Raw genomic sequence first — 27,253 nt, 5'->3', positions numbered from 1 at the left:
TCGACCTTCATTATGAATAACTTCTTGCGGAAGCACCAGACAGTGGATGTGTTCTTTGTTTTGGAGAACGCTTTCGGCACCTGCAGAAGACAGTTCAGGGTACGTGTGGGTTCTGTCCTGTCCGACGCCTTTCGGCAGGAGAGTGGGGTGCCACAGGGCTCAGTTATGAGCGTCGCTGTCTTCGCCATAGTGATCAATCCAATAATGGATTGCCTCCAAGCTGATGTATTGTGCTCCCTTTTCGTTGACGATTTTACCATCTACTACAGTGCACAGCGTACATGTTTCCTGGAGCGCTATCTTCAGCGTTGTCTTCACAGTCTTTACTCCTGGAGTGTGGCCAATGGCTTCCGTTTTTCTGCCGAGAAGACGGTCTGTATTAACTTCTGGCGCTACAAAGAGTTTCTCCCACCGTCCTTACATCTCGGTCCCGTTGCTCCCCAAATCGTGGAGACAACAAAATTTTTAGGTCTTACATTTGACAGGAAACTTAGTTGGTCTCCACATGTATCATATTTGGCTGCCCGTTGTACCCGTTCCCTAAATGTTCTCCGTGTTCTCAGCGGTACGTCTTGGGCAGCGGATCGAACCGTCCTACTTCGCCTATGTCAATTGATCGCCCGCTCATAGCTGGATTATGGGAGCTTTGTCTACTCCTCTGCACGGCCGTCCATCTTACGCCGCCTCAACTCTATACAACATCGGGGGTTACGTCTTGCGATCGGAGCGTTCTATACTAGACCCGTCGAGAGTCTTCATGCTGAAGTCGGTGAACTGCCACTAACCTACCTGCGCGATATACTGCTTTGTCGGTATGCCTGTAGGATATTATCAATGCCCGACCACTGGTCTTATCGTTCCTTTTTTGATGACTCTCGACCGCCAGTTAGGGTTGTATGTATCTACCCTGCTACCCCCTGGAGTTCGCTTTCGTCTCCTCCTTCAGCAACTTGATTTTTCACTCCCTGCAACCTTTAGAGTGGGCGAGAGCCAAACGCCACCTTGGCTCCAGGCTCAGGTTCGCGTTCACCTTGACCTCAGCTCGCTCCCAAAGGAGGTTACCCCAGCTTCGGTATACCGCTCGCGGTTTGTCGAACTTCGTTCGAAGTTCATTAATACGATCTTCATTTATACAGATGGCTCTAAGACCAATGACGGTGTCGGGTGTTCCTTTATTGTCGGGGCACACAGTTTCAAATCCCGGCTCCATGACCATTGTTCGGTCTTCACAGCTGAGCTATTTTCCCTCTCTCAGGTTGTTCTGTACATCCGCCGCCACCGACATTCTGCTTATGTCATCTGCTCTGATTCCCTGAGTGCCATCCAGAGCCACAGTGATCCGCATCCGGTTCACCCTTTCGTGCACTGGATGCAACGCTCTCTTCAGCAGCTGGCGGTCGACGGTTCTCCGGTTCCCTTTCTGTGGGTTCCTGGTCATGTCGGTATCCCTGGGAACGAAGCTGCAGATGCCGCGGCCAAGGCTGCTGTCCTCCAGCCTCGGATAGCTTCTCGTCGTGTACCTTCACCTGATTTTGGCAGGGCGCATTTTATCGCTGTGGCATGCCGACTGGTCTACACGTACTGAAAACAAGCTTCGGACCTTGAAATCTCTCCCCACGGCTTGAACGACCTCTTCACGCCCTTCTCGGCGGGAGGAGGTCGTTTTGGCCCCTATTACTGATTGGACACTGCCGGTTCAGCCATCGACATTTGCTGACGGCTGCGCCGGCGTCGTTCTGCCCATGTGGGCAATTGCTGACGGTACGCCACATTTTCACGTCCTGTCCAAATTTTAATACACTGCGCGTTGGTCTTGGCCTGCCATGTACTCTGGACGAAATTTTTGCGGATGAACCGGGAGCAGCTGATCGCGTTCTTCGTTTTATCCACTTGACAAACCTTTACTACATTTTATTATACTTTCTTTTAGTCCCTTGCCTGTTAATGTCCCTTTTATATTGTTGTCCGTATTTAGTAGCCGTTTTAACCTTGTGCCTCGCAGTGCATTCATAACTTATTCTGGTGGCTAATGACCGCTGTAGCTGTGCGCCCTAAAACCACAAAAAAAGCAATACTCTAGAATAGGGCGGACAAGCAATCTCTTTAGTTGACCTATTGCACCTTCTAAGTGTTCTGTCAATGAATCGCAGTCTTTGGTTTGCTCTACCCACAATATTATCTATCTGATCGTTCCTATTTAGGTTATTTCTAATTGTAATCCCTAAATATTTAGTTGAATTCACAGCCTTAAAAATTTTGGCTGACTTATCGCGTAATCGAAATTTAGCTGATTTCTTTTAGTACTCATGTGAATAACTTCACACGTTTCTTTATTCAAGGTCAATTGCCAATTTTTGCACCATACAGATATCTTATCTGAATCATTTTGCCATTCGTTTTGGTCATCTGATCACTTTACAAGGCGATAAATGAGAGAGCTATCTGAAAACAATCTAGGACGGCTGCTTAAGTTGTCTCCTATCTCGTTAATGTTGATCAGGATCAATAAAGGGCCTATAACACTTCCTTTGGGAACGCCGGATATTATTTCTGTTTTACTCGATGACTTTTCATCTATTATTACGAACGGCGACCTTTCTGAAATCACGAATCCAATCGCACAACAGAGGCGATATTCCATGGGCACGAATTAGGTTAGAAGACGCTTGTGAGCCTTCTGGAAATCTAAAAATAGGGAATCAATTTGACATACTGTCGATAGCATTCATGACTCCATGAGTACAAAGAGCAATTTGTGTTTCACAAGAACGATATTTTCTGAATTCGTGCTGACTACGTATCAATAAATCGCTCTCTTCGAGGTACTTCATAATGTTCGAATACAGTATATGTTCCAAAAGCCTGCTTCAGACCAATGTTAGTGATATGGACCTGTAATTCAACGAATTACTCCTACTTCCCTTTTTTCTGTATTGGTGTGACTTGAGCAATTTTCCAGTCTTTAGGAACGGATCTTCTTGTGAGTTAGCGGTTGCATATAATTGCTAAATATGGAGCTATTGTATCAGCATACTCTGAGAGGAACCTGACTGGTATACAATCTGGACGGGAGGCCTTGCTTTTATGAAGTGATTTAAGCTGCTTTGCGACACCGAGGACATCTATTTCTATGTTTCTCATATTAGCAGTTGCTCTTGATTGGAATTCAGGAATTTTTACACCGTCTTCTTTTTTGAAGGAGTTTCGGAAAATCGTACTTAATAACTGTTCTCTATTGGCACTGTCATCAGTGACATCACCGTTGTTATCGCACAGTGAAGATATTTATTGCGTCTTGCAAAGTGTGCTTTATATATGACCAGAATCTCTTTGGGTTTTCTGCCAGATTTATAGACATAGTTTCGTTGAGGGAATTATTGAAAGCATCTCGCATTGAAGTAAGCACTACACTTCGAACTTCCGCAAAACTTTGCCAGTCTTGGGGATTTTGCGATCTTTTAAATTCGGTATGCTTTTTTCACTGCTTCTGCAACAGTGATCTGATCCATTTTGTTTAGCATGGGGTATCAGTAGCGTCACTTATTAATTTATGTGGTATAAATTTCTCAATTGCTGTTGATACTATCTCTTTCAAATCATTCCACAACTTTTCTGCGGTTACATTATCAGATAGGAAGGAGTGCAGACCGTCTCTTAAAAGGTGTTAAGTGCATTACTATCAGCTTTTTTTAAATAGATATACTTTGCGTTTCTTTTTTATGTTTGTAGGAGTTACGGTATTGAGCCTAGCAGCTACTCTTGCCTTGTGGTCGCTAATCCATATATTCGTCACAATACTCACTATTTGTCCAGGATTATGTGCTGCTAAAAGGTCAAATATGCTTTCACCAGCGTTTACGCTACGAGTGGGCTCATGAACTAATTGTTCTAAATAAATTTCTCAGAAAGCATTCAGTACAATTTCGGATGACGTTTTATGCCTCCCGTCGGCTTTAAACGTGTAATTTTTCCAACATATCGAGAGTAGATTAAAATCACCATGGACTACAATTGTATGAGTGGTGTATCTATATGAACTGTTCAGCCGAGAGGCCGATCGTTGTGTCTCCCCAGTTCGTTTGAGGAACAGGTTTCGGGTGTTATTTACGGCAGACGATGTCTCTGAGCCGTATGCAGTCGTCTGGGGATCGGTAAAACGACCCAGTTAATAGTTTTTTCCGATTGTCAAGTATAACCTCTACCCATACTATTTGGCGGGAAATATCTACTTCGATTTCACTACAAGGAAAACTACTTCTGACAGCAACAAATACTCCACCACGTATTGTATTTAATCTATCCTTTCTGTACACTGTTATATCGTTTGAAAAAAATTCTGCTGAGCTTATTTCCTGCTTTAGCCAGCTTTGTGTATCTATAGCTATTCGAGCTTCAGTGCTTTCTACTAGAGCTTGGGGCTCAGGTTCTTTCCCAACGCAGCTACGAGAATGTAAGGCTACAATACTGGCCGTTTCTATAACCAACTTACTGTGTTTTACATTCCCCCTTATAGACGGATGCCCTTTCTGTGGTTCCCTGAGGTACTTTAACCTAAAAAGCCGCCCAGTCCCTTCCACACAGCCCCTACTACCCGTATAGCCGCTTCCTGTGTTTAGTGAACTCCTGACCTATTAAGCGGAACCCGGAAACGCACCATCCGATGGCGCAAGTAAAGGAATCTGCAGTCTACACGGTCACAGAACTGCCTGAGGCTCTGATTCAGACCCTCCACTCGGCTCTGCACCAAAGGATCACAATCGGTTCCATCAAAGATGCTGCAGTTGGTGAGCTCCGTCTTAATCTCTGAAGCAAGACTGGCAGTCTTTACCATTTCCGCTAGCCGCCCAAACCTAGCGAGAATCTCCTCTGATCCTAAGCGACATACGTAATTGGTACCGACATGAGCCACCACCTGCAGTTGGCTGCATCCTGAACTCCTCATGGCATCTGGAAGGAGCCTTTCCACATCCATAAAGGCTACCCCCAGCATGCACACTGACTTCACACTGGCAGTCTTCCCCTCCTTGGCAGCCATGTTCATAAGGATCCACATTACGCTCCTAACGTCGGAGCTCCCAACTACCAGCATCCCGCCCTCTGTGAACGATCAGACCTTGCGGGCCGAGAAGCTTCCTCTGGAACAGCGTCGACGATTGCATCCGGTTCAGAGACATCGTCAGCCACAGATAACGTATGAAACCTGTTCGTCAAACGAACTGGTGAGGACCTACGATAGGCCCCTCAGAAAGTTTTTCGCAGTCTGCCAGGCTTTAGAATGATCTCCCACTCGACCACAGGTGAGGCGTCGACCTCAGTGCAGGCAGTACCCAGTGGGCCACAGCAGTGGACTCAGTGGTGGTCACGTGGGATGTGACCAAAGTCTTTCACATCCCACTCCGTACCCCTCTCCCATCCCCCACCCCCCACATACACAGTGGTGCCCTAGCAGCAGCCTCAAGCTTTGTGACAGAAGCCAGTGCAGCCTGGAGCTGTGAGTGGAGTGTCGCCAACTCAGCTCGCATCTGTAGACCTGCAATCACAGTTCCTAGCTATAAACTGCAGTCACTTCCATTTGAAGCTTGTAAAAAAATATACAACAAACGAACAGTGCACTCTCTCTGTCACTGATGGTCTACCTGACACTCAGCTATACTAACCAAGATAAACAAAAGCCTGGTCGATATAAGGGTCGATAGCAGATGCGGTACATTAGGCTGCAATGTTATTAAAACAAAAGCTTGTGCCTGGTAGGCACTCGAACATGCAAGATATTACAAAAATAATCTAGTAACTGCACCGCTGTCTGTAAATAAGTCGCTCCTGCTGGAAGCTCGTAAAAATGTTCTAGAAACGAACGGTGTACTCGCCTTGTAGGCAACACTAACACGAGGTGCTCTGTCACTGACGGTCTGTCCGGCACTCTTCACGCTTCACGGCCATTGTGATGTCTTGGCCCTGAACCCTCTCGCATGCATCGTGTGTGTCGTCCCTCCTGCAGTGCCGAATCCACGTATATGGACAGCAGACGACCCATGAAAAGACTCCACATCTGTATTTAGCAGTTCCTGGGTGGGTGAGGATGACACCGTGATACGGCCTGTTGGCGCAGAAGGGTGTTCTGATGACGCTGTAACTGATATTGTGACAGATGCTGCAGGTGGTCCACTCTAATAGCCACCACAGAAATCGTTTTCCCACTGGACAAGGGACATGGAGACCCAACAGTACAGACTGGCTAGTTTTAAAGTCAGCAGCATCTGTGTACACCATAAACTGACGATGTTACAAAATAGATTGAATGTGGTGGATGTAGACATAGCCCTCCTCTAGGGAGCCTATGTCACTGATTTTGTTGGCCCTCACTGGGTTCCTTTGTGAGTCCAGGCATTTTATTTAAAGTCAGCTGTGAGTCCTTCCCGCTCCCGAAGGGCAAATTAGACCTCAATCTTAGCCATGTCCAACATCTATGAACATACCTCTTTGCAAGCAGTCTTTCCGAGGAAGTGCGGGAGGGATGGTGATGGATCACAAAGCAACCGTTCCTTGTATCACCCTGTATTGTTCTTGGTAGACGTTATAGGGGTCTTACTGATAGGGGCCAACGTCTGAAATGGTGGAGCTTTGTTCCCTTGGGGCTTCATCTTAAGTTTAGGCTAAAGTGCTGGTGGCACCAGCTTCTCCATTTTTGCGTATATTCAGGAACGTGAGGAATTCAGAAACAATGAGAAAACTGCTGGAATGTCAAAACCACATCCACTATGGAGCTACAAATCCTCGTCGTTTCCGCACGACAAAAGCATATCACATGACGGTGGGATCCATTAAACTGCAAGCATATGTCTACTAAACGCGCAGTGCACAACCGTAACTGGTTATAACAAGTTCATGTAGGGCGGTTTGTCGAAGGAGTATACAAACCGTGAATATGTCGATAGGCTTTTGGTGCTGTGTGCATCCGATAACCAAATTGCTGCTGCTACTGCTGCTTGTGCGTATGCTGCACAGTACCCTCAAAGCCGCCACTAGAAGAAGAAGTAAAGCCTTCGGGAAACCGCTATCTTCGTCTACAAAGGTCGATTGTTGAACTGTTACACGATGGAGAACTGCATTATTAATTCAAACCAGAGGCCATCAAGTCCCCATTCAACGAATGTAGTTATGTAAATAGCTTTTGCACCAAGTGGAAAATAATGACCACTTTATAAATAACGTGATAGGCACTGACGAATCTAGTTTCACTCATAAAGGTCCCGTCTGAGACTGGGAAATCGCTGATGGAACAGCGGCATGCCCAGTGAATTTGCGACCACGGACAGTGTCTTTCACAGTTGGGAATGGCTTGAAGTCGCTGGGACCAACGTCAGGTGAGTAGGCCGTGTGAGAAATCACTTCATAGTTTTTATTACGAAGAATCTGCAGCACCGTGGTACCCCGATACGTTGTTGGTTTGTGTTGGTAAAAGAACAGATCTGCAATCCTTTCCGGTTCATTTTCACGCACTCCTAGAAGTAGCTGTCCTCCGAATCGTCCTTATAGGAGGCACGTCTCGCCCTAGCGCACGGTGGATCACTATCGTTGTCTCAGAACATAATTTTTTCAGCACTGACGGTATCCAGATATTTTTTGGTGGCGATGAGCATCTGTGCTTCTATTGAGCTGACTGGCACTTCGTCTCAGGATTGAAAAACAGCATACATCTGTCACCCATTGTCACAGTCGATGAAAGTCACAATGCGTCAGCATTGTCTGGCAACACGCCACTTCTACAACCTTGCAGTCGTCTTTTAGTGTTCGTGGCACCTATTTGGAGGACAGTTTTCGCATTTCCAGGTCTTCATGCAGAACTGTCTGCGCGGAAATTGGAGGCAATGTGTTCCACACTCATTCGGAATCTTGCGAAACAACTTTCTCCATTGGCTCGTTCATGCCGTCATCAGACTGGAGCTTGGCCGAGAATGTCTCAGTATGTTTTCACACGACATTCTGCCTTCTGTGAACTGTGACACCCACAAAGGCGCATTTGACACTTCACCACATGCGTCATTCAACTGACGAAGAATTTCAGTCGGTATTACACCACATAAATGGAGAAAACGAATGATTACATGCTGTTCTTGCAAGGAAATCACCGCAATTTTAAGTATCAAAAAGAATCATAACTCAAACCACTGCAGCAAGAGTTACATATGCCGTACGGTGGTACCAGCTATGTGACGCTTTCACGACTACTGCACGCGTATTTTACAACAAAATGCATGTTTCAATTCTGTACATTTTCATATTTCCGTCGCACGAAGATTGTTCTGTAAAATGTCTGACGTGCAGCCACTTGCATTTCAGTTTCTCTTTTTACATTTCGTCTGAATACCATCCAGCCATCTTCAGAGTGAGCCGGGTGACTGACGCTCCAGCACTTCCTCCGTTCTTTCAAATTCGTGGACCGCATCACTGCGCATGTGGCTACAGATACACACGTTGATCAGTGGCAAATAGGTACAACATATGCTTGAAGCTAGATCTATAGCTGCACGGTCGATCCACACTTTGATTATCGATGTATCTCTCGAGTTGCACCATCGATATGTCTTAATGAGTTTATATTACTGATAGTGCCGGATTCCACGATATGTACAAGCTGAAGCCGCTATCTCTACTAATTAAATTCATCGCCAACCGATTTTCAATTTCTTTATTCATTACTGAGTCCATGAAAGATGAAATCGAGGCTAAAACTTCGACCTTATCGTACACCATAGAGTGGTCAGCGTCAATAAAGTGCTCTGCCACCGACATTTTGTTAGGCTGCAACAGCCGAATATACCCGTGGTGCTCTGTACATTTGTCATGGATTGTACGTCTCCTCTGTCCGACGAGTGAATGGTCGCACTGAGAGGGCATCTTGTAATTCCCAGGCTTCCGAAGCACCGAAGCATCTTTAACGGAACCCAGGAGGGCTGCTGTCTTTGGTTGAAGGTGATAAACCACACTCACCTTGTGTCTGCTGGGTATCGGTCCTACTTTTTATGATAGGCTTCCCACATACGGCAAAACAGGCATTCATTTAAAACTTTCCGTGTCTTCTTCTGCATTTCTTATGCCTCTTGTTGGTTTCATTCGTAGTCTATTACGTATCTGCTGTGGTGAATACCCGTTGTCTTAAAAATCTCCTCTGAAGCGTAGAAGGTCGTTCTCCAGTCAGCTCTCATCAGCAAAGTCGTGCGCTCTGTGCACCAGAATTCTGAGTACACTCATAGTCTGCGAAGAATAGTGACAGCTATTTGCACGTAAATATGAACCCGTATGGCACGGTTTTCGATATACTTCATGTTCCAAAGTGCCGTCAGCTTTGCGCCGTACCTAAATATCCAAAATTGGAAGATATCAATCTTTTTCGATTTTCATTGAGAACTGAATTTGTTTATGGATGCATTTGTTTCAGGGTGCATTCAGCCTCGTGATGCTAATTGAGGAGCTACTCCACCGAATAGTAGCGGCTCCGGTCAAAGAAAACTATCATAACGACTGGGAGAGCGGTGTGCTGACCCCACGCCCCTCCTATCCACATCCTCCACTGAGGATGACACGACGGTCGGATGGTCCCGGTAGGTCACTTGTGGCCTGACGATGAAGTGTTTGTTACCACACTAGAAGAGTGTCATCAACATAGTACCAAACTATTGTGGGTTTCAAGTTAACAGATTCCAGTGCCTTTTCCTGGAATTCTTCCATAAAGAAGCTGGTCATCAAGACGAGAAGGTACTACCCATGACGACCCCATCAGTCTGTTCACAAAACTCGTCGTTGAATAAAAAGTATGTTGAGATCAATACCTGTTAAAACAAAGCTGAAATCATCATCTTGGTATTGAAGCCCTTTTTTTCGGTGTTTGCTTTAACAATATATATTGTAAGTAGGCTGTTTAGGTTTTCTTATTGGTAACGCCGCTTAGCGCTCGGTATGAAAAATCACTGGCTGTGCTGTGCGCAGTCTGTGTTTAGTTTGCATTGTTGTCTGCCATTGTAGTGTTGAGCAGCGGCAGCTGGATGCTAACAGCGCATAGCGTTGCGCAGTTGGAGGTGAGCCGCCAGCAGTGGTGGACGTGGGGAGAGAGATGGCGGAGTTTTGAAATTTGTAAGACTTGGTGTCATGAACTGCTATATATAATATGACTAGTGAGGTAAATACATTGTTTGTTCTCTATTAAAATCTTTCATTTGCTAACTATACCCATCAGCAGTTAGTGCCTTCCATAGTTAGAATCTTTTATTTAGCTGGCAGTAGTGGTGCTCGCTGTATTGCAGTAGTTCGAGTAACGAAGATTTTTTTGTGAGGTAAGTGATTTGTGAAAGGTATAGGTTAATGTTAGTCAGGGCCATTCTTTTGTAGGGATTATTGAAAGTCAGACTGCGTTGCGCTAAAAATATTGTGTGTCAGTTTAAGCACAGTCGTGTAATAATTTTTCTAAGGGGACGTTTCATATGTCGACCCTTAGCAAAGGATACCTCACTGGAATCTTCTGATTTTTTTCTTGTAGTTTGTGTAGTTAGTGTAGCCTTTGTTTATTGCTAGCGCGTAATCATAGAGAGAATTTCCTTTGTAGTTGTAGTCTTTCATTGTTGTACAGTACAACAGTTGTGGAATGCATGTAGATTTGCACCAAGTATTTCGCAGCTGCGCTTGCAATTAACTAGATATTATTTTCAGTGCTATGTTAATGTGTTCTCTTATTTTTGTTCTTCAAATTGTGTTTTTCAGTGTTGTCGTATGAAAAATTGTGACAATAATGGCGTGTGAAAAACGTAACACTAGGCTCCAAAGTAAACTGAGAAATGACAGTGAAGACGAAAGCAGTGTGTTAACGTCACCATGTAATGAATTCACTAATGTTCAAAGTAGTAATTTGGTAATAGCGCATAGAGAAATGGAGCGAGTTGCAAATAATGGTGTAGGCAGTGAAACAATTAGTGAACATGGAAGCATTATCGATCGATCGGTCGGCAACAGCTCGCCTCAGGATTCCGAAATGACAGGACACAATCTTGCAAATACTGTAGATTCAGATTTAGCGTCCTCACCGTTTTCTCAAATAAGTCAAGACACACTTTCTGTTTTTCAAACTGCGAATATTGCCGGTTCAAATGCATTGCCGAATAGCACTAAGGAACATGTTTCAGACACCAGTGCATTGTTATTACAATTAATGCAACAAATTGGACAAAAGCTTCAAAAGTTAGACACAATGGAACAAAATCAGAGACAAACACAGCAAAAGCTTCAAAAGTTAGACACAATGGAACAAAAGCTTCAAAAGTTAGACACCACGCTTGAACAAACACGTGAAGATTTAACTAATGAGTTACATAACATTGAATCGAAATGTCAAAAAGTCTGTAATGACGTAAAAACACAAATTTGTGAGCATTTCCAACCTATTTTTCCGCGGCATGAAAATGCATTACAGAATCACGAAGCAGCCATAAAAGAACTGCAAACTATTGTTCATGAAAATCATGAGACCTTGCAAGCTAAAATTGACTCAGTTGCATCTACCGATTCGGTTACGCAACTTGCAAAAACTCAAGCGAACTTAAAGGACACAGTAGATACTCTGAAAATTGGTTCAGAAAGACACACAGAGGAAATAATTTCACTGTCGGATAAAGTAGCCGAACTTTCAGATCAGTTCACTAACTTATCTACGAAGGTAGATGATAATTTGAATGACACAAAACCGGTAGTCTTTAATGACACAGAAGAGTGCGAACAAATTAGGAAATTCAAACAAAGTCTGAATCAAATTAGCACGCAACACCAAAGAGAAATCCGGGAAGTACAAGATCAGCTGACACAGGTAATACAACAAATACGTATTTCAGAGGACACTCGCGCTCCAATACGGAAAGAGGGCCATAGAAATACGGAACAGCCACAAAATAATAACACAGGGCACTTAGGAAATTATGAAAGAAATTGGCAAGGTACACCGAATTTTGAGATGGAACCGCCGAAACGATGTAACAATGACCGATATGCGACCCGCCGACACGATGATTTTGACTATAAGCTGTTCATTACTACACGTAAATTCAAAACATTTAAGAATTCTGGCAACGACATTCATCCACAAGCGTGGCTCCATCAATTCTCTCATTGTTTTCCTCCCAACTGGTCACTAGAGCACAGATTAGAATTTATGTGTGGCTATTTAGAGAATGAACCAGCTGTAAGAATGCGATCGGTCATTCACGATTGTCACAGTGAAGGAGAATTTTACCATGCCTTCCTCTCAGCATATTGGTCCCAAGCCACACAAGACCGAGTAAAACATAGCATCATAATGATGAAACATTTCGAACAATCTGAATTTTCCAGTCTTGTGAAATATTTTGAAGACATGTTACATAAGAGTCAATATCTTTCAAACCCATACAGCCCCTCAGAACTCATCCGCATTTGCTTAATCAAATTACCTGAACATTTACGACAGATTAATTTAGCAGGACGATGCAACGACGACATTGACGCTTTTCAGAGACTGTTACAAGAACTGGAAATTGACACTGACAATCGCGGAACGCGAAAACAGGAACACAACAATTACAGGTCATACCTGTGACAATTCCGCGATGACAGAAATAATACACGACAAGGCTATTCGTACAACGTAAATCGTGACCAAAACGGACACCACCCGTATGACAACCGTTGGCAGAGTAGTAATTATTACAGGGAAACATCGCATTTCCGTAGTAATGAATATGACAGAGACAATCATAGAAACAGACAATATGGCAACCAGGACTATTATCATCACGGGAGACGGAATAACTTCAGACGCAACGGTCCAGCGTGCAGTTACGATTCAGGGAGAAATTCTCCACCGCGTGACCGACAAGAAATTAATTACAGAAATTACCGACATGACGACAGACGATATAATCATAATGACAGACCGGAAATCCATCAGAACTGGCGAGCTTCAAACAGGGTAGGGCCCTCTCGGCAAGGTGAATTTGTAGAAGTTAGGTCTCCTAATCCCAATAACGGCGCGCGCCAACAAAGAAACAGACAATGACTCGCACTTCAGGCAGCCGCGTGCGCAGGCTGGCTCAGAGAAAAATAACATAAGCTAACCTTGAGCAAAATTCCAGTGTTCCTTACCGACGTAATCACATGATAATTGCTTTTCAGTTGACAGTCTGCGTACTAGGAAGAGTAAAGGTTTACACCACATTTCACATGTAAAACCGTTTATTGAAAGGTAATCTGCTTTTTAACTTTGTCTTTGCCATAAAACATTTCACTTCACATTTCTAGTATGCTTTGTCACACTGAGAAACTGTTAACATGCAACAACGTTTGAAGTTAAATACCCAGTCAAGAACCAAGAGAACTTATTTTAACAGAAATTACGAATGCATTGTTATAGTGAACAGACATTACAGTGTTATTGTGCGTGTACATTCTTGCTTGTTAGTTGTACGATTACGTAACGACTATAAGGCTCACATACTTAGAACATTTACCAGTATTGCTAATGAGATTTTAATGCAACATTTTGGTTTACTTGAAAATACATTCTGGATTTAAAGTACTTTCTGTGAGATACCAGATGATACAGTGGTTAGTTTATGTGAGAGCTACACGATTTTATCACGACCCTACTAATGAGTGACAATTTACAATGTTGCTTTTGCAGTTTATCTGTTTTATATCTGCACAGTTTTTGTGAATTTTTCTGGAAAGTAAAACATGTTTTAGTAGTAACGTTTGTGGTATAGCTACAATGAGACAACCTTTTGTAGCACAACAATACGTACAGTACAGTACTTACTTCATCATGGCAATAAGCGTAATAACTAAGATATCTATATGCAAAGCATTTCAATTTCGTTTATCATGAGGTAAGTACATTAACTTCTGCAGAACTTAGCTTTCGGAGGACAATAACTACGACACTTCCACAGAGATTGTCTTACAGCAAGACGCACATTTAGCGCTACAGGACACGCATTAAACTATTTCTTTTTCAACATATTTGAATTACAAAGAAAGTTTTCCATGATACATTTCATTCCATTGCTGTAATCTGTAACACCTGATGATATAATTACATTAATCCTCAGGGGGGTACACGCTTACTTTGTGTACCATGTGTATGGCAAGCACAAGGAGCCCTAGCTAATATGGTATTTGTTTATACAACTTTACACATCGGTACCATATTTCTCTAACACATAAATTACACAGCTATCTGATCATTTAACTGAGAGAGACAAACATTTACTTTACTACATCAGTGACAGATGTTTACGTAATTACACCATTGGATAACTTCACACTTACGAAGTTGTATTTTGTCTGTACTTTGTGAACTGTTCACATTTTTTCGGAACCATTGTGATACTATGAGAGCTTTGAATGACATATTTGGTATATGATCATGATTTTTAAAGTACGTTTGAGGTAGATGACACTTTTGACATGAGCAGAGAATTTTTTTAGGTTTTGAAATTAGTGGAGGAAGCTACGACGATTTTGAGAATTTGACTGAGGTGTTATGATGTTGTTATTACGATGACTGTGTGTATTATGCTGTTGCGGTATGTTTATGATCAATAAGCTGATGCTATATGAGTTATTTGATTATGCTACTTATCTGTTATGATGTAATATTGAAGAAGTGTCGACGAATAAGGTAAGAAATAATGAGTAGAGGTTAGGGACTCTGGTTTGTGAAAAAGGATGTTGGAAACCAAGAATCGTACTTTAAGAGTTATGAAATGTATGTAAATGTTGGAAACCAAGAATCGTACTTTAAGAGTTATGAAATGTATATAAATGCGTGAATGTATTACAATGCCGATGAAAATTTTTTGGAGACTATTATATTTAAAGGATTTTGTTTCTACACTTTTCTAACGAAAATTCTCAACCTGTGAAAATATTTTTATATGTGACTGTCACTGTAGCGGAGACTGACGTCGTAAATTTTTCAGTAAGAAAGGTAAGTGACCACCTGCACGTAATGCGTCGTGGGCACCCAGCTGTGCGACAGCCACCAGGAAAGAAGCCATTAGTGTGTGCCTTTCAGAGGCACAGGCAAAAAAAAAAAAAAAAAAAAAAAAAGAAGCCATTATCCTCGCTATTGACATTTCTTTGTTGAAAGCGTCGCAAATACGACATGCTCATTACTTGGAAACATTCTTACATCTGCACACCTGATTAACAAGTGTCTTTCTACGAGAGTTGAGAGAATTTGTACCAACTTATGAAATGTCACATGACTATTGAACGATATTTTTATGCTTTGCCTTTCACAGTTGCTTGTTTCATTTGATATCTGTTTTCCAGCTGTGTTACAGCATTGGTTTTATAAAATAAAAGTAAATGCATTTGCTAATGTGAAAACTTTCTGTCAACAGATCTGTTAAATAATAATTTTATGATCCACATTCTTAAAAAAAAGGAGCACTTGGAAAGAAAAGAACAATAAGAAGGGACTAGTAACAGGAACTGCATACATAATTTTCTTTTCAAGTACTTGGTAATTTTTATGGTAGAATAACTTCTTATGGTGCACCACTTTAATTATATAGACATTAAGATATGAACAGACATTTCCCTAATCTGCATTGTTGTTTTTATTGTAATATTTTTTCTGCTTGAGCTTTGTCATGTTTAGGTATAAGTTATAGCATTTGCTGCGGCTGTTTGCCATTCATAGTGCTACTGAATGTCACTTTGTATTACTAGGTTAAGCCAATTTTATTACTGATTTATTTTACTTGTTTGCTGCGCATTGCCTTATATTAGTTGTAATAACGCTGCCTTTTTTTGCCAATTTCCATTTTTTAACATTGCTGTTTTTGTAAATTGTTTTGTGCTGCTGCATTGCCTCATCCCTTAGTTAATCATCTGAGCTCAGTAGATATAAGTTAGCTTAAGAGGGGGTAGCCTATATAAGAGAATGATTTGCGATGGATTGGAAGAAATGCATTGAGAAGTTATACAAAAAAAGTACAGAAATCAGGTATAGATAGCACTTTTTGGAAATAATGAAGAACAAAGGGAGATTTCTATGCAAAATACTGCAGTAAAACAAACCCTGTCCTTTCCTTTTGTATTATCCCTCTATGTGTTTATGTACCCTTGTGTATTTGTCTTTTTCCTGTCTTTATGTCTTTAGCTAATAAGATTTATGTTGTAGAATTTTTCAGATACTATGCTATTTTCTTTGTAAATATGTTCAGACATTATTTATTGTGTTTTGTTTTAATGCTCATGTGTGAAGTTGATGTTTCAAGAGTTATTCTGATCTTTTATGTATGTACTTATGTCATAATTTTTGTGACACTGATGTATTTGTTGTTTCGATTCTTTTGTAAAGCCTGTATTACTGCAAATGTTATCTGTACTATTATGTTCTTTAATGATATATTTTGTAACTTTGTTATTGTATTCTTATGTTATAAAATTGTAATTGACACCAGTTCATCAAATTAAGTAACTTGTAAATTACATTTCACTGCACACATTTCTGTTGGTCATAGTATATGGACAATATGTGAGAAGTAGGGACTGATAGTGTTTGCACATGTGTTAATAATTCAGTAAGGGACTGGATAACAGCATTGCTGGTTCTAAGGACATTTCAAAAACAATTTTTGTGAGTGGACAAGTGGTGGTTTATGGACTTGCTGTATTCTCTGCAAGCCTCTTCAATGGTGATTGTGCACCTGCACAGTTGCAACAGATGGCTGCTGGCCGTCTCTACAAGGACTACAGTGGGTCTGCACCTTTGATGACCCACCAATACCCTTATTTCTTCAAGGACTGCAGTGGGTCTGCACCTCTGGTGGCCCACCAATACCGTAATCTCTACCATGACTACAGTGGGTTTGCTCTGTTGTGGCCCATTAACTGTCTGCATGTCAAGAGTCAGCAGTCTGTCCGTTGGAAGCACAACACTACTTCTTCAAGACTGTTTAGAAATCCACTACTTCCAAGTGCATTTTCTTTTATTACTCAGACTTTGAGAAAAACACTGCAATTTTACTTTGATGAATGATCAGGACTGTCTTTATGGACTGTGAGAAAATTTTAGCTTTTGACCAACATTGTATCGATAAGTGTGTGCATTTGATATCTTTGTTATAGTAATTATGAAAAATTTTATCAAATCATTATTGGCCATTGCCCAAAACAATTTGTAAAAATTTTTTGTGGGGAGCATGGGGGCTATGTAAGTAGGCTGTTTAGGTTTTCTTATTGGTAACGCCGCTTAGCGCTCGGTATGAAAAATCACTGGCTGTGCTGTGCGCAGTCTGTGTTTAGTTTGCATTGTTGTCTGCCATTGTAGTGTTGAGCAGCGGCAGCTGGATGCTAACAGCGCGTAGCGTTGCACAGTTGGAGGTGAGCCGCCAGCAGTGGTGGACGTGGGGAGAGAGATGACGGAGTTTTGAAATTTGTAAGAATTGGTGTCATGAACTGCTATATATATTATGATTAGTGAGGTAAATACATTGTTTGTTCTCTATTAAAATCTTTCATTTGCTAACTATGCCTATCAGTAGTTAGTGCCTTCCATAGTTAGAATCTTTTATTTAGCTGGCAGTAGTGGTGCTCACTGTATTGCAGTAGTTCGAGTAACGAAGATTTTTTTGTGAGGTAAGTGATTTGTGAAAGGTATAGGTTAATGTTAGTCAGGGCCATTCTTTTGTAGGGATTATTGAAAGTCAGACTGCGTTGCGCTAAAAATATTGTGTGTCAGTTTAAGCACAGTCGTGTAATAATTTTTCTAAGGGGACGTTTCAATATGTTTTTGGATAGGGTCCGCCTTTAGCAAAACACAGTTTTGTTTTATAACCCAAACATGTTTCACTGCAGTTGCAGAATCCTCAGTGGGCTTTTATTTTCCATCTGTTAAAGATAAAGAACGTTCTTTGTTGTTTGTATACATGTAGCTATTAGTTCTAAAAAAATGTAATTATAGATATTTGAAAAAAAAACACATAAATTATGAAAATCCATACCTTTTTACCACATGGTGTGGTTTTTCTGACGTCTTGTGTTTCTACAGTGACCGACAGTTTGTCATCTGCAACCACTTATACCTTAAAGTAGATAAATTGTTTAAGCCAAAATTACGATTTGAAGAACTATGTTACTATTATGCCTGAAATTATTTAATTCTATATGTGTGTGTGTGTGTGTGAGAGAGAGAGAGAGAGTGTGTCTATTTACATGGTGTTTCACTTACTCTTTTTTCGTCTTCATCACTGTCAAACACTGAATATTGAGTTGCCACTGCCACTGTCACTGTCACTCACTGTTTCACTGTTTATCAACTATAAAAACAAAACATGGCTGGCAGTGGAACAGCTGGAGATGTAAAAACAAGATGGCTGACATTAGAAGAGTTGAAGGTGTTCCTGGCGGCTTTTTTGAACCTTTCAGAGGTGACTTAGATATATATTTTTTTATTTATTATTTTTATTTTAGTGTGTGTGTGTGTGTGTGTGTGTGTAAAATGGGGAGACAGAGAGAGAAAGAGAGGGAGAGAGAAATGGAGGGAGAGAGAGATTTTAGGTTTCAGGGTTTTTTTTCTGGTGTGTGGGGGAGGGGGTTTAAGATCTCTATAGGTTGGTTTTGTCTGTTAATTCTTTGAGGGCAGTACACAGAATAGGCAACATACTCAAAAAACAAGGGATAAAAATAGCCTACAGGACAGACAACTCAACACAGAAAAAACTAAGACAACCAACACAAGCACAGACAAACACAACACATCTGGTATTTACCAATTAACATGCCAGGATTGCAAAGCAGTTTATATAGGACAGACAACCAGAAACTGTAATACCAGATATACAGAACACAAAAGAGCATTAAAAAGTAACAGCTGTCATTCCACATTTGCTGAACACCTCATGGACAAGAAACATAGCCCAACAAACATCAAGACAGATTTGAAAATTCTCAAATGCATCAACAGCCCCTCACAAAAACTGATAATCGAAGAAAATTACCACATACAAAAAGCCATACTAGAAGGCAAACAAATGATAAATGAATACACAGGTCTCTGCAATGGCACTCTGTTCTCTGCCCTCAAAGAATTAACAGACAAAACCAATCTATAGAGATCTTAAACCCCCTCTCCCACACACCAGAAAAAAAAAATCCTGAAACCTAAAATCTCTCTCTCCCTCCCTTTCTCTCTCCCTCTCTTTCTCTCTCTGTCTCCCCCTTTTACACACACACACACACACACACACACACACACACACACACACACACACACACACAAACACACTCTAAAAAAATAATAAATAAAAAAAATATATCTAAGTCACCTCTGAAAGGTTAAAAACAGCCGCCAGGAACACCTTCAACTCTTCCACTGTCAGCCATCTTGTTTTTACACCTCCAGCTGTTCCACTGCCAGCCATGTTTTGTTTTTATAGCTGATAAACAGTGAAACAGTGAGTCACAGTGACAATGGCTCTCTCTCACACACACACACACACATAGAATTAAATAATTTCAGGCATAATAGTAACATAGTTCTTCAAATCGTAATTTAGGCTTAAACAATTTATCTACTTTAAGGTATAAGTGGTTGCAGATGACAAACTGTCGGTCACTGTAGAAACACAACACGTCAGAAAAACCACACCATGTGGTAAAAAGGTATGGATTTTCATAATTTATGTGTTTTTTTCAAATATCTATAATTACATTTTTTAAAACTAATAGCTACATGTATACAAAACAACAAAGAACGTTCTTTATCTTTAACAGATGGAAAATAAAAGCCCACTGAGGATGCTGCAACTGCAGTGAAACATATTTGGGTTATAAAACAAAACTGTGTTTTGCTAAAGGCGGACCCTATCCAAAAACATATATAAAGCTGAAATCTCTTTATCAAAGATTTTCCCAATGAGAATTTTTGATTCTGACAAACGAACCTTTGTGAACAACGACACAACATCGGAACTGACTAATATATCTGAACTGTTCAGTACGAGTGATTTTAGTTTGCGAATGATGTCCGCAGAGTTATGTAAGTGATGTATGCAGTTTCTCACAAGTGGCCTTATTAACGACGCCACATGTTTGGTACAGTTATAGGTTGGAGATTCAGCGTTACTTACTATCGGACGAAAACGAACATGTTCCTTATATAGCACTCCGTCTTTAGGCCACAAGTGGCCCATCGGGTCCATCCGATCGCCGTGTCATCCTCAGCTGAGGCTGCGGATAGGAGGGGTGTGTGGTCAGCACACCGCTCTCCCGGTCGTTTTGATGGTTTTCTTTGACCGGAGCGCTACTAGTCGGTCGAGTATTTCCTCAATTGGTATCACGAGGCTGAATGCACCCCGAAAAATGGCAACAGCGCATGGTGGCACAGATGGTCACCCATCCAAGTGCCGGCCACATCCGACAGCGCTTAACTTCGGTGATCTGACGAGAGCCGATGTTTCCGCTGCGGCAAGGATGTTGCCTAACATGTTCCTTATGCATCTCTGGAAATCCATAAAGCCTCGGCGGAAGTGCACCATTTCGTTAAAGTCTATGCATAATTGTGGTGGAAAGGGGGACGCGATTAGAAGTGAAGCAATCTTCCTTACCACCTGGTTGGCGGGGTCTTTACTGATTTCTGGTATGTGCCATCACTCAGTAAAATGTTCATTTTATCATGATGGTCGTCTAGATATATTAAAGGAATGGCATTACCTCTGTCAGCTGCTCTTCGTAGTTTTCAGTAGCATTCACAGTAAAGTTTCATTAGTTGTTGACATGCCACAAAAAACTTCGCTCGCAGTACAGTACACAGTAGCTAGGTAGGTCTGCAGCTATACGTATGTGTCCGTGTGTGTGTCGGGGTACTCACAGCGCACGGAGCCCGCGGCGGACGGCCTGGGACGCTGCCGGCGCCCCTCCGGCCCGCCGCCCTCGCTGCCGCCGTTGGCGTCCGCGTCGTCGCCGACGGCCGCGGCGCCGGCGCTGGCGCCGGCGTCCTCCGACTCCAGCGCGTCCACCTCTTCCTCGTAGTCCTCGTCGCACCGCGACTCCTCGTCGCTCACCCTGCGTCTCCTGCCGGCACGGTTGAGTTGCCGTTAAGAGGTATCTGGAGAACGAAAATCTCCTCTCCGAGTAACAAACCAGAGGTTGCCCACAGCTCTTGCAAACACATCTATCCTTAGGGTAGCTCTACCACAGCGTATACAGAAGAGCCACGCATATTGACCGTTACCTGCATAAGGATTCTAACCACCATCTCTCACAAATATGAAATGTGATTCAGGCCTTGGTAGACAGGGCGCACACAATTTCACAATTTAAAACATGAGCTTGAACATCTACAGTCAAAGATCAAGAAGGTAACAAGGACATAGATCGAGCACTGAACCGTAGGGAGACTATCAGGATCGTCGAGAAGCGATGGCCGCCCTGAGAGAAAAATTTCCTTCCTTACATCAGCAAGATTACAGGTCGCATTGGGAAGGTGATGAGCAAGCATGGGGTAAAAACTACCTTCATACCCCCAGGACGATAAAGTAATGTTTCAGATCGGCCAAAGATGCACGAAATTTTTTGTAGTTGTGGCCTAGTTTATATTGGTACGACGAAAAAGTGTTGACAACCGTCTCGCTGAACATAAGAGCAATTGCAGACTGGGACATACAGATAAATCGGCCATAGCGGAAATCTTTACCAAGAGGGTTGTCATCGAATAAAACTTATTAAAACGACTCTCATATCTTAAACATTGCATTATCGTGGTCGTATTTGTAGAGAGGTTTAAATGGTTCAAATTGCTCTGACCACCATGGGACTTAACATCTGAGGTCATCAGTCCCCTAGAACTTAGAACTACTTAAAACTAACTAACCTAAGGACATCACACACATCCATGCCCGAGGCAGGATTCGAATCTGCGGCCGTTGTGGTCTCGCGGTTCCAGACTGAAGCGCCTAGAACCGCTGGGCCACACCGGGTGGCTTGTAGAGAGGCTACTGAATTTTATAAAAGGCGTAATAATTTTAACAGGAAAAAAGGTGTTATGTTAGATAAAATTTGTATGATACCATTGCGATTAATTTCAGCCGCCCAATGCGGCCGAGCGGTTCTAGGCGCTTCAGTGTGGAACCGCGCGACCGCTACGCTCGCAGGTTAGAATCCTACGTCAGGCATGCATCTGTGTGATGTCTTAGGCTCTTAGGCTAGTTAGGTTTAAGTAGTTCTAAGTTCTAGGGGACTCATGACCTCAATTGTTAATTTCCATAGTGCTGAGACCCATTTGAACCATTTCATTGCTTTCAATCGAGAATGCTGGTATTACCAAATACAATCTCGCCGCCGACGTCACATGATGAACTGTGGCGCCCTCTATACTGCCCATATATTCGCCGATCTCTCGAGTTCTGGTGGCATTTTGCCATTTTACCACTTAAGACCTCTCCGACAGAAGGAGACGGAGCGTCAGGAGACAGTTTCATAGATCGACTACTGCTTGTTAGCACGGAAGTTTTAAGTGATGACAGCTGTCCCAGTCCGTCCATGAGCCCCATAGCGCCGTAGGCAAAAGGGCTCAGATTGATGCCGTATTGCGTGATTGCCGAAAGGCATTCAGTACGGTTCCGCAGTGTCTTTCTCTGATTCTGTACTGGCTCAATGAGTATAGGATCAGATTCGTGGTTGGATGCATGTCTTCCCTGCAGATAAGAGGTCAACACATCATTCTTAACAGAACAATGTCGACAAATGTAAAGCTAATTTTGGGAATACCTCAAGGGATAGTTACAGGGACGCTACTATTTCTGATTTATGGATATGATCTACCGGATTACAGCGGATGCTGCGCGACGGTCTTCGCCGACTGGGACCATGTCTACAGCATTGTTGCAACGCTAGAAGGCAGAAGCGAAATGCAAGAAGACCTGCAGGCAGTCGACGACTGCTGAAGCGACTCTCAGCTCGCACTGAACGCAAATAAGTGTAACGCACTGCACACCCACATAGAACTGACCCACTGCGGTTCGATTACTGCAAACTCTAACTACCATAAAATACCTCGGCGTAGCCATCCTGAGTGTCCTGACGTGGAATTCCCGAGTAAAACAAATAGCAAGGAAACTGAATGTCAGACTGAGATTTAATGGGAACTGGAAGAAGGGGCTTCCACATCATATGTTCGACCGATTCTTGAGTACTGTTAATCAATCTAGGACCTTTACCAAGCAGGGTTACAGAAGACATCAATAAGGTCCACGAACTGAGGCGCGTTTTGTCACAAGATAGTTTACTCTGCGGGAGGTCGTAAATGCAATGCTCAACAAACCTCAGTGGTAGCCGTTACGAGAGAGGCGTCGTACATCATGGAGAGTTTTGCTGATGACGTTTGAGCGTGGTCGCTTCGAGAATACTCGAGTAACATACTATTGTGTTCCAATACGTCTCGCAAAATGATCACAACGAGGGAATTAAATATCATACGGAACATTACAGACAGCCTTTTTTTTCGTGCGTCGTTCCTGAATGGAACAGAAACGGCGAAAAATGTGTTGGAAGGAGAAGTACCCCACCCACGACGCCAGGAGGTTGGCGTGCTGAGTATACATGTAGGTGAAGAGACCAAGGATTCTATTTCACAACAGAGACAACTTTAAATCTAGTACAATACGCGAAAACTGTGGGGATCGGTACCTGATACTGGAAGTGTTTTCCCTCATAGACTCTAACGAGACGTTTAGTCAGAAGAAATAAACCGAAAATTAAATTCATGTTTATTATCTCCCTCTCTCTCCCTTTGGCTCACGTTCTAAGATACTTATCAAGTCTTCTTCAAAGATAGTAGGAGAGGAAACACTTTTGTTTCTATAATCATCATCATCATCATTTAAGACTGATTATGCCTTTCAGCGTTCAGTCTGGAGCATAGCCCCCTTATAAAATTCCTCCATGATCTCCTACTCAGTGCTAAGATTGGTGCCTCTTCTGATGTGAAACCTATTACTTCAAAATCTTTCTTAACCGAATCCAGGAACCTTCTCCTTGGTCTGCCCTGACTCCTCCTACCCTCTACTGCTGAACCCATGAGTCTCTTGGGTAACCTTGCTTCTCGCATGCGTGTAACATGACCCCACCATTTAAGACTATTCATCCCGACTACTACATCTTTAGAGTTCATTCCCAGTTTTTCTTTGATTTCCTCATTGTGGACACCCTCCTGCCATTGTTCCCATCTACTAGTACCTGCAATCATTCTAGCTACTTTCATATCCGTAACCGCAACCTTGTTGATAACATAACGTGAATCCACCCAGCTTTCGCTCCCATACCACAAAGTTGGTCGAAAGATTGAACGGTGCACAGATAACTTAGTCTTGGTACTGATTTCCTTCTTGCAGAAGAGAGTAGATCGTAGCTGAGCACTCACTGTATTAGCTTTGCTACACCTCTCTTCCAGTTTTTTCACTATGTTGCCATCCTGTGAGAATATGCATCCTAAGTGGTTGAAACTGTCCACCTGTTCTAACTTCGTTCCTCCTATTTGCCACTCAATCCGTTTATATTTCTTTCCCACTGACATTACTTTCGTTTTGGAGATGCTAATCTTCATACCATAGTTCTTACATTTCTGATCTAGCTCTGAAATATTACTTTGCAAACTTTTAATGGAATCTGCCATCACAACTAAGTCATCCGCATATGCAAGACTGCTTATTTTGTGTTCACATATCTTAATCTCACCCAGTCAGTCTATTGTTTTCAACATATGATCCATAAATAATATGAACAACAGTGGAGACAGGTTGCAGCCTTGTCTTACCCCAGAAACTACTCTGAACCATGAACACAATTTACCGTCAACTCTAACCGCTGCCTGACTATCCATGTGAAGACCTTTAATTGCTTGCAGAAGTTTGCCTTCTATTCCATAATCTCGTAGAACAGACAATAACTTCCTCCTAGGAACCCGGTCATATGCCTTTTATAGATCTATAAAGCATAGATACAATTCCCTATTCGACAATAAAACACTTCTCCATTATTTGCCGTAAGGTAAAGATCTGGTCCTGACAACGTCTAAGAGGCCTAAACCCACACTGATTTTCATTCAATTGGTCCTCAATTAATACTCGCACTTTCCTTTGAACAATACCTGAGAGGATTTTATCCACAACGCAGATTAAAGAGATACCTCTGTAGCTGTTACAATCTTTTCTGTTTCCATGTTTAAAGATTGGTGTGATTACTCCTTTTGTCCAGTCTGATGGAACCCGTCCCGACTCCAAGGCCATTTGAATTATCCTGTGTAGCCATTTAAGACCTGACGTTCCACTGTATTTGATGAGTTCCGACTTACCCAGCTGCTTTATTGCACTGCCATCTATTGACCATTTTCTCCACTTCCTCAAATGTGATCCTATTTCCATCATCATTCCTATCCCATTCTACCTCGAAATCTGAAACATTGCTGATCGTATTTTCACCTAGATTGAGCAACTCTTCAAAACATTCCCCCCATCTGCCCAAGGCATCCACAGGATTCACCAGCAGTTTGCCTGACCTGTCCAAAATACTTGTCATTTCCTTCTTACCTCCCTTTCGAAGACTGCTAATTACACTCCAGAATGGTTTTCCAGTAGCTTGACCCGTAGTCTCCATCCTGTTTCCAAAGTCTTCCCAAGATTTCTTCTTGGATGCTGCAGTTATCTGTTTGGCTTTGTTTCTTTCTACAACATAACTTTCTCTGTCTACCTGAGTTCTAGTATGTAGCCATTTTTGATAAGCCTTCTTTTTCCTTTTACAGGCTGCCTTGACTGTGTCATTCACCCAAGCTGTTTGCTTCATCCTACTTTTACACACTACTGTTCCAAGACATTCTTTAGCCACTGCTAGTACTGTGTCCCTGTACCTTGTCCATTCCTTTTCCAATGACTGTAATTGACTACGTTCAGCTAACTGGTACCTTTCTGAGATCGCTGTTAGGTACTTGTGCCTGATCTCCTTATCCTGAAGTTTCTCCACTCTTATCCTACTACATATGGACCTGACCTCCTGCACTTTCGGCCTCACAATCCCAATTTCACTGCAGATTAAATAATGATCAGTGTCATCAAAGAATCCCCTGAATACACGTGTGTCCCTCACTGCCTTCCTGAAATCCTGATCTGTTATTACAAAGCCAATGACAGATCCCAAGTATACCGGTGAATGTTCTTATGTTTAAAAAAGGAGTTTGTGATTACTAAGTCCATACTGGCACAGAAGTCCAAGAGTTGTTTCCCGTTCCTATTGGCCGCCATATCCTCTCCAAATTTACCCATAACCTTTTCATATACTTCTGTTCGATTTCCAATTCTGGCATTAAAATCACCCATGAGCAGAACAGTGTCCCTGTCCTTTGTTTCTTTAAGGACTGGTTATTTAATTATTACGTTAGGAAAAATTTCATTCTTAATCTACAGAGATCGTGTTCACGAAGACGTCGCTCAGCTTTGGCGGCGTTCCTGACCAATCTGAATGCAGCGCATAGTTCACCTCTTTGCATCGGGTGGCTTCGAAGTGACAGTCCTATGAGATCACTGCATAACGTTAGCCTTGCGGACCGTTGAAAGAGCAAGTAAATTTTCGAACCCTGTAGCCCAGGAATGATAAAACTCTGACTATCAGACGCACTGCAGGCCTTAGCAACATATCTGAGCCTACTTTACGAGAGTCGTTACTTAACACATTCTTCTCAAGTCGTGATATCTGATATCTGATGCGATCATAAAGGGGAACTTTACTCTGACGACGGATGTCAACTAAGTTGGCCGACTGTGAATCATTCCTGCTAAGTGTCAAGGAGTAACGAACAATACGTCGATGAAGAATGAAATCTTCACTCTGTAGCGGAGTGTGCGCTGATATGAAACTTCAGGCAGATTAAAGCTACGTGCCGCACCGAGACTCGAATTCGGGGCATTTGCCTTTCGAAGACAAGTGCTCTACCGACTGGACCACCCAAGCACCACTCACGACCCGTCCTCACAGCTTCAATTTTTCCACCACCTCCCTGCGATCACTGACAACGAATTCTGTTACAGTAAAGCGTGAGGATGATATGACAGGACAAGTTTATTGTGAGAATCGCATAGCGTGCGAAAATCAAATTGTACTGTATGATTAATAAAGCATTTACACACCTTGTCGAGGGTTTTTAAGATATCCTCTGCATGGATGAAGTATATTT

General features: G+C 42.3%; 1 protein-coding gene across 1 annotated transcript in view; it reads right to left on the bottom strand.

Annotated features, from left to right (window-relative positions):
• Positions 1 to 20,524: 20,524 nt before the first annotated feature.
• Positions 20,525 to 27,253, bottom strand: part of LOC126334547 (PDF receptor-like) — a 466,998-nt gene continuing 460,269 nt past the window's right edge. The window contains exons 13-14 of the mRNA XM_049996914.1: positions 20,986 to 21,105; positions 20,525 to 20,534 (exon numbers count right to left, since the gene is read on the bottom strand). Of these exons, the coding sequence (XP_049852871.1) occupies positions 20,525 to 20,534; positions 20,986 to 21,105 (130 nt within the window). The remainder of the gene's footprint in view (positions 20,535 to 20,985; positions 21,106 to 27,253) is intronic.

Source organism: Schistocerca gregaria, chromosome 2 (assembly GCF_023897955.1).
Source record: "Schistocerca gregaria isolate iqSchGreg1 chromosome 2, iqSchGreg1.2, whole genome shotgun sequence".
In the NCBI taxonomy this organism is placed as follows: domain Eukaryota; kingdom Metazoa; phylum Arthropoda; class Insecta; order Orthoptera; family Acrididae; genus Schistocerca; species Schistocerca gregaria.
The sequence above is the reverse complement of the archived record's forward strand: the minus strand, read 5'-3'. Positions and strand labels throughout refer to the sequence as shown.